Raw genomic sequence first — 13,612 nt, forward strand, 5'->3', positions numbered from 1 at the left:
GAGCTCAGCTTACGTTTGTTGTCGAGACGGGGACTGCTATCCAAAGCGTCTGAGGAAGCTGCACTGCTTTGAACCATCCCCAGGAGAGAGGACAGGAACGTGTGGAGACCGACTGCTGAGATGCACTGCTCTTCACGCTGCCCCTGCGCTATACCAGCATCAGTCTCTCACTCGTCAACTTGGTACGTGCTGGCGCGCGCACCTGTAGAGGGGGAGAGACAGCGGCATCATCTGAACTCAGCTGTCAAACGGGGTAAATGTCGCCTGGCGCGTCTGCTTTCACAGTGGTCGTATTTCGTCTTACATACGCACCTTCCTGCCAGAGGAGCGACTCTAGTGGAACACTCCGGCCCACCCCGCAAAGCGTAGCGTAAGGGCAGACTACGCACGCTGAATGATGCTCCTACATGCCCGCTTAAGAGCATTTCTCTTGCTGCTACGTTTTGGCTGAAAGCATGCGTGCCTTGTCTCGCGCGCCGTCCCCTCAGATTCGTTACTCCCACCACTGTACCACTGGTAACGTAGCCTCAGGGTCCTCGGTGTATGTGGGCCACTGCGTCAGCTGTCGCCAAAGCGAACGGCGAGTTTCCCACCTTGACGAGTGTGAAACCCTCTGGAGTCCTCTCGCCCGAGCGTTCTTCTCGCAGTATGCAAGGCAAGGTCACAGCAGCGCCTTCACAGGCCTCAAGTGTAGCCTTCAGCTACCACATCGGACCGCTTTCTATGACGGGGCAACCTCGGAGTCTACAACACTCCGGTGCTTTAGCGACTCCAAGAATAGCCACTACTAGCCACCCCTTTTTGAACTCTGACTCCGCCCCCGTCCTAACAAGAGAATGGTGTCCTCGTGTCACACGCTCATTTGCATCAGCTACACCGGTGCGTTCTCGCTACCTGCTGCAAGATGTCTTTTTCGAAGCGGCCCCGGCATGGGTGCACGTTCAACACTACCCACCACGCTACTATATTACTTTTGAGCTGCGTTGGTGAGTCTACGGGGGGGCCAGTAGAGCCAAGTGCCTCTCCAGAACTCCTTGTTCGTAAAAGAAAATTTGCCTTTCCAACAGGACTACTTTATTGCAGTCTCACCGAAGTCACCTCGGACTTCCCCGCTGCCACCGAATCATGCGGATGCCGATGCTGGTTTCCGCTAGTGCTCAAGGACCATTAGCTTGCCTTCTCTCACATCCTTTCTGTAGCCACCATGAAATCTGCTTCATGTTGAGGCTCGGCTGTAACACGACGACCCTCGCGGTGCGTGATAGGCTGTTGAGTTGGTTGCAGCTTACACAGGCGTGAGCAAAACAACAATCCACGCCCAGGCAAGGTGGAGACACTGACGTGATGTATCACGCAGGAAGGCGGGGAAATGTGCTTGGCTGACGCCCGCCGGAGAGTCCTCAGTGGTCTGCCCCATGCGTATACTCTTCAAGACACTCTAACGGGGATGAGAATGAGTACATTTCTCCCGGCTCCATCCGCGCTCCATGCAGACAGTGTCTATAGACTTGCGTGACAGGCTCGGTCAAACCGTCCACTCAGCTGTCAAGAAAGAAAAAACCATCGTCACCCATGGCGACATGAGGGTTGCCGCCACAGACAGTTTCGACCACGCTTCTTAAAAGGCTTCGCTTCCCCGGCCGCATCCAAATCATCTCCCTCATCACAAAACACCTAGAGCGCTCCACTTCCCTTTCTCGCCGCGCTAATACTCCCACAGGAAGAAGGAACGACAGCCGCTGGCATCAGTAATCACGTATCGACACGGAGCACGGGACTCCCTCGTGCTCACGGTTGCAGAACACTATGAAATTTGCAGGTTCCCTCACCCCCGCGGGTGGTCTCGCAGTAGGGCAGTCAAGGACATTGCATTGCCTTGTGCACTTCCTGAGTGTGACCGGCGCCACCTCCTTACCCCTCCGTGTGGCGGATCAAGCGAGAAAACGCTAAAAATCTTCTTCATATCGCTCAGATCCAGAGCGCCTCCCTCCACGGTGACCGAGAGACGTGCCCTAACAGCAGCTCGTGCGAGGCAAGCCGCGCTTCTCGAAAAGGGAGTCTAGGTATGCAACTACTCCTAGCTATGACAGGAAAACTATTCGGAATCTAAAGACGGCTGCCCTGTATTGCCAGGCTTTTTATCCGCAGTAGCAACAGATCACTTGTTACATTTTCATATGGGAAAGTGTCCATAGACACATCCAGAGCGAATACCTGGTACCCCACACGTCCTTTGTCAACACCCAGACAGGCGGAACTGACCGTCCTGGCCAGAGGAGAACACCACCCTGCCATAAGGAAGCCGCTGACTACCCCCTAGAAAGCCCCACGCGGCCCAGTACTCCTTGGACGGCTGCCGCACTTGCTTGAGAGGCGAGCCAGTCCCGTATTCCCTGCGCCGCAGCTCCTACGGTCTTACTCGATCCCGCACCCGAGTTCGTCAAATTTGATTCGCCTGAGTGGACACGGAAATTGCAGGGTCAATCACATCTGGAAAAACTCAACAGAGGAACGGAAAGAGGACGCCAGGTCCTTTCCTCCGTACCGACTGAACTGGGTGCATGTACTGACTCCACATAGCGAAGACACACGAACAAAAAGCGAAACCGCTGCGCTCTCCAATCCGCCACAGGCAGGAACGAGGTGCACACTGTTGACGGATACAAAACGAGCGTCTGCAGATAGTCAAGCAGAGCAACCACCCAAATGAAAATCCGTACACGGACAGAAGGTCGTAAATTCAAACTACTCAGCTGAGTGAGTACGGCCATCTTGTATGGATCCTCACTTCCCGCACTCAACTCCCCCCCCCCCTTTCTTCCTCCACCATGGGCTCCACTTCCTCTCGGCGGACGGGCTGACACCGGACACGGTACTCTGAATATCAACACACCCGCGCGGCTCCGCCCGTCCCTCATACACACCGCGAGAGATGCAAAGCAATAGAGAAACGTACTCACTTGGCGTTCATGCTCGAGTATGTACAGAACTTTTTTCACGGAATAGAGCGCATACTTGGCTTGAGAGCTGCAGGCTGCTCACGGCGGTTAGTCGACGCTTTCCTGCTGATTCCCACTATTCTGACTGGATCAGACCCTTTCCAGACCTCTACGCATTCCGCTTCACTTCGCCGTAGTGGACACTGACTGTTCAGACGGTCGCCGTTTCTATCGTATCGTGAACATGAACACCACGACGCTCCGTATACCGTCAGCACATCAAGAATCTCCAAACACAATGAGAAATAAATCACTCAATCACATAGCTGTCGTTGCCACGAAAAAAATGTATTCTTACCGGAAGAAGCGGAGCAGCGCCGATACGCCATAAGGTTTGTCATGGCTAAGGCTATACCCACCGCACAGAGTAAAAACTGTACAACCGCAAACAACGCACAGAATATTAACGGAGACTCTGCTGTATGATCTGTCTAGCTCTATACATAGGAGCTTCTCGTGCAATTCGATACAAGTAGTCGTATTCTACTTCGTACAGCTACTGTGCTTTGTGTGTTATTCACGGCGGCATGCACCTGCTGTGACAATCTACGGACCGAGACAACCCGGTTGTGAACCGGGACCTGCTGAGTGCCTCCTAGAAAACACAAGGTTTATTCCACAGCAAACGTGGAAGTAAGCCCATCCGGCCACGCGTTCTCCTCCGAAATCCTCTGCTGACCCCTGTTGTGTATGAGCAAGCACTGCATGCGGAGCTACGCACGGCCAGCGCGCGACGAAGTCCATGTAGGGTGGACTTGCCACGAAAACTGCATGAAATAGCGAAGACTCATCCACTAACAAACAATGTCCGCTGTTAGCATGAACGGGGACACTGTTCTTGAACTATTCCGTGTCTTGTAGGTGTTCACGACTCTGCCCTTCACGTGTGCAAAGTCTACGACTGGGCGGCTCTACTATTGTCACAGTCGACCTGCAATTTCACTTAGCATCTCTGCACGTAGCTTACGTTCGCCTAGGGCAAGCGAGCCGACACACGGAATACACGAATATATGTACACCGTCTCTTCTATCTGCTGGTTCCGTTTCCGATTTCCTCGAAGAACAAGATACGGTCAAACCGCTGAGGATCATATCTTGCTTGCCTGACATGGCAAATGCCAAGATTCGAGAAGTTGAAGTCGAAGTGAAAAAAAGAGTTGTTTTCTCAGCAAAGCTCTTCACTTCGCCTACTACTGGCAACAACGGCCGACGCAGCCTCTGACTTCGACATTCACTTCCGTCTACCCCTAGGATCAACATGAAAACCACCACTAACGAACACACCAGGCAATAGACGCTGTACAACCCGCGCTATCTTTCACGGCGTGTAGCTACACCGGAGACTCACCCAGAAAAGTTGAAGCTCCGCCAGAGTCATGATTGCCAGGACAAGCCACACCACGACCCATGCATAAGTTCCGAACCAGAATACCCGCCATTCAACGGGATTAACCTCGCGTCCATCCTGCAGGATGCAACATATTTCAGAAATATTCTACCATGTTTGCGCTACAAGGAAAAAGGACCCTTGATGACAACGCCAAGATTACAGTAGCTTTCTATAGAACAGTGTGCAGCACGTATACTACGTGAATCACGGCTGCATAGACAGTTGGAGTCGAGAAGTAAGACGTATAGAGAGTGCTCGATCACCGAAATCATCGGACGCCGCGTGCCTGTTAACACACCAAGCGGAGTAACGCTAAGCGACCCCAATCTTCGCTTAGGTTCGATACACGCACAAACGCTACCACTCAGTGATTGCACCATTGAGCACTAAGCTGAGTAGACGTGAAAGAAACATTGCAGGCAGGCGCACCACAGAAAGTCAAGACAGGCACAACCTTGGAGGCTTTCGGAGCTGATACATCGACTACACACCTTGAGAAGAGTGCGGGATAAGTGGATGCCGGCAACAACGAGATGCTGAAGGATGAAGACACCGACAACGGGAGAGGAAGCTAGCCGAGCCATGGAATCATGTCCTATGTGCTACTTAGAAGCATGTAAACAAAGCCGTTGAGTACAACCAACGCGCACTCCGAAAGTCAAAGAGCTCTCTATTCCACTCCATCAGGCACTCAGCTCAAAAAAATATCGTCCACAGCCACGTCAATGCAGCGACGGAAATGCGACTAAAGTATGTAATCTGTCCGAGAACAGCCACGGAACAGAGCGCCAGCTTCGAACTCACCTCGGCTCGCTCGAACATCCACTGGCTATTCCCATCTTCGTCGACGCAGCTCCACCAGCGCATGCCAACTAAAATCCTGAGAAAACAGGCAAATGACGCCTTGTATCCTTTCCATACCCAGAGAAACATACGGACATATGTATGTTAGAATTGAGGAAATCAAGAGACACCCTGTAGAAACTTGATGTAGCCAGCCCAGCACGCTGGAAGGCACAGCTACTTCCTTGTTGAGCCCTTACTTTTCCATATGCCAGCCCCGTTGAATCGTCGTTTCAAAGATGACGTGCGTGCTACCTAAGGCAAAGACCTGAGCTTATATTTATAGGCGTGGTATGCGTGAGGATGAATCAGAATCAACATTCACATGTGTATACGTAGAGATGCATGCGAAGCGAGAGGGACAAAGAGAAGCCCCTAAGCACCAAGCAGGTCCGAGTTGACAGAAAAGGGCCAAGGCATAGATTTGCATGCATGTGCTAAAAGGAATGACTTAGAAAGAAGAGGTGGTATCTGGCAGCAAACGAAAGCTCATATCCTCAGTGGTCGGGAGCGCTTCACCCTACCTCCGACGCTTTTCTCCATCTGCTGCCTGTCCAACACCTCTGATGTTACCTACCTTCCTGAGACATTCTTAACTGTCCAGAAATCCAGAGCGAGGAGAATGAGAGTCGCCACAAAAATGAAGATTTCTCCCTCACTGATGAAAAGTAACAAGCAGTTCCCCGTGATGTACCTAAACCGCAAACACAGAGTGGCGGGCGCGACGGAATTCGGAGGGCTACGTGCCGAGAACGTCAGTTGACCGGGCTATCACTGTGTAGAGGATACGTACACCAAACCACCAGGCCGCCAAACATCGAAGCTTAGGCTGTATGTACACCCATCAAACATCACTCTCCCAGCTGAAGCCAGTACGATGACTGCAAACAGACATTACTTCCACACATCGAAGACGGTCTGTATATACTTCCATGAGAAAGGACATTCCAGTAATAATTACACGTGCGTACGTATATGTGGATTTGGTCATATCTCTACACAGCAACGTCGTGAGGTACCGATGAGAGCCTGACCACCAGTGCGGATGGCACCTTTTCATATTAACAGACCGTCCCTCCACGCAAACTCCTGTTGTTGCCTTTGACCACAACAGAGGCAAGCCAGGTGCCTCTGGTGTGCTCTCCCAATGTGAGTGACGCCGTGGTTTTTTCCCTGATTGGACCTGACCACGGACAGACTCAGTGAGGTCTCGAACAGGTTCACTGGAGACGCCTCGTGCAACAATCTTTACGACAGTTCTCTCTCTTCCATCCTTGAGAGTTGCAGGTGAAGAAACTGATTCGCTTGCCGCCACACTCCACCGCCAAGGCAAGGAATGAGAAACATACCTTCTCGGGGGAAAGGCACTACAGAGATACGCAGGTAACTCCACACGAGTGCAGAGGGACGGCAAAGAGAAGGAAGCAACATAAGAAAAAAGTTGCAAAGAGACCGTACGAGCATTATAGCCTGTTGTCACCGACAGATGCAGGGTCAATGCCCGTTCGTATCGTAAGGATCAGCTACGCAAGACTACATGGGATCACACTGCCATTGGAGCCGAGAGGAAGACGACTGCAACATCTCTGTACGGATACATACCTCTCTATATCTTATCGCCTACTGTGACGAAATATACAGATGTAAAAGCCTACGTATCACTTTGCATGTAGGTTTGGACAGGAATACACTGGCGAAAGATTTATCTTAGCATGTGGAGAGAACTACAGAATATGACCCCTCCGAAAACAAGGAGCTAGCATGTTTTCACGGAGCGATACTCTTGGACTTGCAGCAGGAGAAAAAAGTATGCACATCATCTCAGGAATCTGTGGGTGTACGTACACTGCAAGAGAGGCGGCTTTGAAGAAGAGATGGAAGAAACAGACAGTCGGGTGCTTGGCACCGGCAAACCAACGCTGGACAAAGGTTTCAGCAGAGGAGACAGGAGAGGGACCGGTGACAGAAGGAGGCACGTAACCTCCTATAGGTCCCGAACCAAGGCTCGTTGAATTTTCATTTGAAGAACTACCAGGCGTCGCAGTACTTGTAGACATGAAGGAAAGACCTTCACGCCCCGGAAAAGACGAGGCGTTGAGGGTAGCAGGAGGAGGTCCGTCCAGACTTATCATCTTGAGTGACTGAAGTACCGTAAGGAAAGAAAGAGTGGCACGAGGACTGAGATAGGAAGAAGGTCTGTAAAAAACGTTTTTCCTTCAACACGAACAAGACTTTTCTTTTAGAGAGGTGAATGGATTACAAAGGGACCGATTGGCAAACAATGAGAGTCCCTGTTTGAGGACAAAGAGGAGAAAACAGACAAGTCACACCGTCCTCTTACATCCTGGTTTCAACGACAACTTGATTCGAAACAAAAGGTTACTCAATACGAACATGAATATCACAGCTACGCCATGTATCGTTATGGCAATGTTACTTGGTCGGGTCGATCTCGTGGCTTGGCGACCAAACATACTGTCAACTATCTGGATAGAAAAGGCAATAGCTGCACTAACCGAGCAGCAAAGAAAAACTCCTTTGGAAAGACATGTAAGCGGCGAGCAAAGACACAGTACCGCAGTAGTGCTTGCGCAGATATTCTTAGTGGGCAGAAGAATGGGAGAGAACACTTGAGAGAAACGTGTGTGTGAACGAACTAAAAAAGCAAGTCCACAGAGACGGACTAACGGCTAAAAAACACAGCGGCTTCTAGGAATCCCTGAAGTCCCCAGGGATTGACTACAGCGGGATGGAACGAAAACAGTACAGAGCAAAGCCGTGAACAAACCACCACACAACACTCCAAGAAGCACAAGAGCTTGAACGGAAATCTAGCAAGTTAACATCACTTCGACTGAAGAGGCTTCAAAAAGAGACAAGGGAAGAAAAAGAGCCAATGCCACAGCACTTCCATGGTGACTCGAAAAGAGGACGAAGTCAGTCTGTGCTGTTGCTCTATGTATGCTGGTAGTGAAAGCCTCTGTCGAGTACCCACCACGACTTGCCTCGCTTATTCCAGTGTCTCCCGTTGCTTCAGAACGTGGAGAACTCGAAGAGAAGCGACACCGGAGAGACATGCACGGCGGAAATTGGCATCCACCCTTGTTCTCTCATTTTGTCGGCTGTTCTCATGCGTCGACATGCACATGCACTCACCATCGCGAGCCCACTCTACAGCTGAGGCCGACAGGGACTACCGGCTGCTTTCTCTTCACGTTCGAACGCCACTCCGGTTTCGTATGCACTTTGCTGGTGTCACTAACCTGTTTTCTCTTTTTCTAAAGATGAAGCTTCCATTTTCCTGAAATTTTCAGCAACAAGTGGCTAGGCCTCGCATGCTCTGCCGCGCGGGCTCGCGATTGGCAGTCAGAGGCTGTTTGTTTTCTCTTCTCCGTCTCTGTTTCCCTTTTTCAAATGCCCTTCCGTGGATCGGCGCTCTCTAGGCCCTTGCTCGAGTTCTGCCGTGTTAGAGTCGCCTCATGTGTTTCCTCACTCCTGCCGCGCGCGTGGTACTGTCTGTGATTGGCGCCCAGTAAGATTGGCTGTGAATCATCACTTCTTTCTCTCTTTTCCTTCCATATATGTCCAAAGGGGCGTTTGTTTACTACACGCGTTTTGGAGCTTTCCCGGGCCTTCCCTCTGAAGTGACGCGCTGCTCGTTCTTGTGGTAGGCCACGTCGTGGTTCGTCTCGGCTTTCAACGCTTCAATCTCAGGTATGCTGGTCGCTTCCTATCTTCGCACCTCAATGTGTATCTGCATTGTAATACTGTGCACAGTCAGCTGAGCGTCCGGGGCCGTTTTGCTTTAGAGAGATGAAGAAGAGTTCCGTGTACATGAGGAAACTTGGCAGTCTGACGAGGAAGGCAGTGTCCAGCAGCGTTGGCTTTATACACGTTACCCTGTTCTCTGATAGGAGATGTGGTGTCCTTCCGAAAGCGTAGTTCTGGATATATGGACAGACTCATTCGAGCGGCTTTCTGCGAACCAGATCAACACAGGGCGGATGTACGCTGTGTTGTGTGAGATGTAGTATCCGGCGAAAAGATATACCCTTACACAGAAGCAATACAGGGTTTCAGTTCCCACGTGACCTGCGTAGCAGCTCGTCTGCAAAATTGATGAATGCATTCAGGTCTGTATGTACACGTAGGAGGCCTGGAGGCACTAACTTAGGAGTGCGTTTCTGTATCAAATGTCTTCACGTCCAGTACGTTGTCGATGTTCAGCATTTGTACGGTATACGTAGTCTAGATTACTGCGTTTCCTGTCTTTGGCCCGTAGTTATTTTCTTTCATGGGGCTTCGCGGTGGAGAGTGGCGGACTGCACGGGTCCTTCTTTTCTATGGAGTGAAGAGAGCTTTTATGCTCAGTTGCCTGGTACCCCGTTGAAAATAGCATTGCTGACCACACCTACAACATGGTAGACTGGAGCCTTCTTTCTCAGCTTTTCTTTCGTTTCTCGTACATCTTTTGCCACGCAGAAGTGTCTAGCATGAATGCCAAGTCCGTTTTCATCTAATATCCTCACCTTCATCAATAGCAAGTCCTGGCTTCCTTCTCTGCTGTTTCCTTTGCAGATGTGAGAACGCATTTCTCCATTGAAACGTTATGGTTTTATGGAGGTCTTTGGAGTGATTTGTCTTTTGTATCCGCCCATATTGTCATCGTCGCCACCCGTCCCTTCACCTGCTGTTTTTCCATTGTCCTATGGTGCGGTGTATTACCTTTTCATCGACGATTCCCGTGTCCACTCTTCTTTCTCTTGAGCTCAACTCTTCTGTGTGAGTCCGTATCTTCTCTGCTTTCTTCCTCTTTTCCTTGTTGGCCTTTCTCAGCCCTCAGACTGGATGTCCTTCCAGTTCTTTAATTCGATGTACGAAATGCTTTGAACAGCGTCAGGAGAAAAGGCGATAAGCTTGCAGCAAGTAGGAGGGAGAAGGGCTCTCTCCATACCGGCACCAACATATTTGAGATGCCGGGAGAAGAAGAAGAGCGTTGTGGGACGGGAGAAGGCGCAGGAGGATCAGAATGTCTTCCTGCTGCTGCGGCTTCTCCTCCGCCTCCCCTTCCTGTTCTGTCTAGCGAAGTCCTGAATTCACTTGAACAGCAACTGAATCAGAACCTTCATATGCTCTTTTTCGACACATCACCCAAAACGAAAGCATCGGCAAATGCCTGGCTGTTACAGTTTCAGCAGAGTCCCGAAGCGTGGCAGGTGTCCAGGCATGTTCTTGAGCGTCAGCTTCTCAGGGCGTCCGACGGGATCTCTGATTCGGGTACTTCTTCGGCAGACGGAGGAGGAGGGGAGCAATTAGTCATGGTTGCAGCGCAGACACTTGCATGGAAGATCATCCAACAAAGTCACAGTTTGAAAGCGGAGGAAAAGAAACAGTTAGCTTGCTTTCTTCTACAGCTTGTTGCCTCGGTCCATTCGCAGCCTCCAGGACAGAAGCAGCTGTCTCTCTCACGTCTCTCTGTTGCTGTTCTGTCGCGGTTAGCCGAATGCATTGCACAGTGTATCGTCCAGACAGGAGGCGAACAGGCTGTATGGCCTTCAGCACTCCCGGATCTTTTGAGTTTTGCGCGGGTCCCTCCAGGGAGTGATGGTTCTAGTAACTCTGTAAACGCGTCGTCGCACACTTCCTGTCTGTTCTCCCTTCCTTGTTGTCTGGCTGTTGCTGTTTTAACTGCTATACCTGAGGTCTTGAAAGGCCTCGACGCACCTTCTCGAGGTGTTAGACGTGTCGTCGAGACACGTCAAGCCCTAGCTGTAGAACGGCATTGGGAACCTGTGGTGGACCTTGTATCTGACCTGTTGCTGGCTCGGTCAAGGGGGACAAGGAATGGCCGCCCGGTCCATACTTCTGCCTCTTCAGTGACTGCTTCTGATTCTGAAGTGAGTGTATGCACCCCCGCGGGAGATGGCAATACGGCATGTGAGTGTCTTCGGTTTCAGTCTTTATGCGTTGAAGGTTCGCTACATCTTTTGATCGGATGGATGGGACTGTGGGATACGCGACCTTTTCTCCAGCACGTACGGCTCTGTCAAGCCCTAGCCGCAGCGGTACCCCAGTTAGCTGAACATCCAGCTTTGACTGATTGTTTAGTCGCTGCACTTCCGAAGCTTTCCACTTACATGCAACTTTGGAGTCTGTCTGGTCCTCCTGCTCATCAACAGCACCCCCGGAGCAGCAGCTGCAGCAGCAGAAGCCGTCCTCTAGGTGACTCCCCTTTGCCTCCTGGAACAAGTACTGCTGAATTCTCGGGTGTTTGTGGAGGGTCCGGCGTATGCGGACCTGACGCCTCCCAGCAACAGCTACTCCGTGCGTGGTCTGAAGGCGGTTTACCTTCGACAGGTGGCGAGGGAGAGCTCTGCGGAGCTGTCGTCCGACAGCTCATTGAGGTATCTCGCGTTTTGTCTAGCAGAGACGTGTCAAAAGATTTACGTGTCGAAGAAGACAGCGGAGAAATGTTAGCTCTGCTTCTTCGCTGGGGAGCGGTGCTGCAGACGCTTCTTGAAGGGTTTCCAGGTCTTTTGTTAGACGACTTCGGAATCGATCGAGGAGGGGCTCTTCTCACGGGTGGCGGCTCCTTCTTTGAAAATCAGTCTGTGTGTGGCACGTTGCTCGTGCAGCTGTGGGACCGTCAGCCGCAAACGTGGTTGTGCGCCAGTAACATATGGGGTGTTGTGAAGGAACTGAGAAGAGATCAGCTTCTGCCTGTCCCTCTACTTCGCGTCCTCCTTCAGCGCCTTGCGCCTGCGTGTATTTCGTCAATGTTGCGACACTGCCGAAGGGATAGTTTCGCGTGGGGCCTTGGTACCGATTCCTCTTCACCTTCTTCTTCTGTAGCGGAGTTGGTGGAGGAGAGGGAATTATATATCGACACAGCGGGAGACGTTGTGTGCGACGTATTCTTTCTCTACGATGCATGCGGGGGCGAAGAAGGCCGTGAGTTCCTTCAGAGCCTAGGCGAGGGTATGCAAGCTGCGCTTCGGCAACGGGATGCTGCAGGAGCGGAGGTCCTGCTACTGTTGAGTGATGCACTGGTTGAAGGTTTGAACGGCATTCCCCTGCCTCTTGCACCTCTCTTCCTTTGTCTTCCTGCGCTGCCCGAAGACGATGCTGCCTGCGCTACCGCAGCTGCCAAGATCCTGAAAAAAGCGGCGATTCATTTCACGGAAGAAGATCCCGAATATGCAGGCCTTAGTGCGCCACCAACTGCGACGTGCTCCGCTGCGCTGCTTACCCAGATCTGGACAGTGGCGCTTCAGACTTTGTTGCGACTCCTCCCTCTTGACCCCTCCCTTGTCGCAGACAGCGTGCTGCAGCTAGCGACGTGGGGGGGACATCATCTGGGCGCAACGGATGCTGAGGGGACGGCCGGAGGGGTGACTGACGCGAGCGGAACGATGGCGGGTGGAGGTGATACTCAACAGAGCTCGGCCACGGGGCGGGAAGGAGAGCAGCAACTGCCATCTTCTTCCTCTTCTGGGAGTGTGAACAATCTGGCAGCAGCCTTGCAACAGTTGGAGTTGTTCTGTAAGTTTGTGGAAGAAACAGGTTCGAATTATAGCGCACAAGTAGATGGAACTCTGCATGCGGCGGCGGTGAAGCTAGTTCTCACCTTCCCGCGGTCGGAGATCCCTCGGCTCTTCAACGGCAGCATGCGAGGCACACGCCTACTGCTTCGCCGTTGCTGTGAGGAACTCGGGACAAAGATCACTTCCTCAGGTACACACACTGAAGTACAGGGCATCACTTCCGCCGCTTGGAGGGGCGACGCTGCTCGGGCGATTCAGCGCCTAGAGCTGTGCTGCTCAGCTCTTTGTGGGGGAAGAGTATGCACGTCAAGGAGTTCTGGTGGTTGCATGGCCTCTTCCTGTACCGCGGTAGGAACGAACGGGGGAGGAGACGAAGACGACAGCCGGCTAGCCAGTGCTGCGCTTGAGTGTTTTTTCTTAGAGGATGATCTGTGGCTGCTTTGGCTAAGAGTTCTGCGGGGGGTACTGTTGCTGCAACATCATAGCCTCGCTAGTTCATGCGACAACGGCATGACCTGTCCCCCCCCGAATCTCACACTACCTGTCAACGCCGTGACTGGACAGCGCGTACACCTGGGGGCACTGGTGGTCGACCTGAAGGGCAAGGAACCTCTGGAGCCACCCCAGTCGAATGACGCCGTACTGTGTGTGTCCGGTCTGCGCTGCATGCGATTGTTTCTACGCGGTTTGGGGCCCGATTTTCTCGCCGCTACGCAGGTGTGGGCTGCCGTTGCTGACTTTGTAGGCAACGAGCTCGTCGCTAGCGCGAGAAGATTAGCGGAGCAAGCGGCAGCATCTGTTGCAGCAGGGGGCGGGGTGGGTAAGTCTGTCTGAGG

The 13,612-nt window shown here is 52.1% G+C and overlaps 2 protein-coding genes across 2 annotated transcripts; one reads left to right on the forward strand and one right to left on the reverse strand.

The window, feature by feature from the left end:
• Positions 1-1,032: 1,032 nt before the first annotated feature.
• On the reverse strand, positions 1,033-8,244 carry CSUI_008459 (uncharacterized protein). The gene is made up of 6 exons (XM_068068592.1): positions 7,078-8,244; positions 5,810-5,926; positions 5,194-5,269; positions 4,348-4,464; positions 3,298-3,373; positions 1,033-2,455 (listed from the first exon to the last, which is right to left on the reverse strand). The coding sequence occupies exons 1-6, from the start codon at positions 7,362-7,364 to the stop codon at positions 2,310-2,312; spliced, it is 819 nt and encodes a 272-aa protein (XP_067919433.1). The 5' UTR covers positions 7,365-8,244; the 3' UTR covers positions 1,033-2,309.
• A 224-nt stretch (positions 8,245-8,468) lies between these two features.
• CSUI_008460 (uncharacterized protein) lies at positions 8,469-13,610 on the forward strand (the record flags this gene model as incomplete). The annotated part of the gene is made up of 2 exons (XM_068068593.1): positions 8,469-8,946; positions 10,127-13,610. The coding sequence occupies exon 2, from the start codon at positions 10,206-10,208 to the stop codon at positions 13,608-13,610; it is 3,405 nt and encodes a 1,134-aa protein (XP_067919434.1). The 5' UTR covers positions 8,469-8,946; positions 10,127-10,205.
• Between the last annotated feature and the right edge of the window lie 2 nt (positions 13,611-13,612).

Source organism: Cystoisospora suis (genome assembly GCF_002600585.1).
Source record: "Cystoisospora suis strain Wien I chromosome Unknown contig_4745, whole genome shotgun sequence".
Classification (NCBI taxonomy): domain Eukaryota; phylum Apicomplexa; class Conoidasida; order Eucoccidiorida; family Sarcocystidae; genus Cystoisospora; species Cystoisospora suis.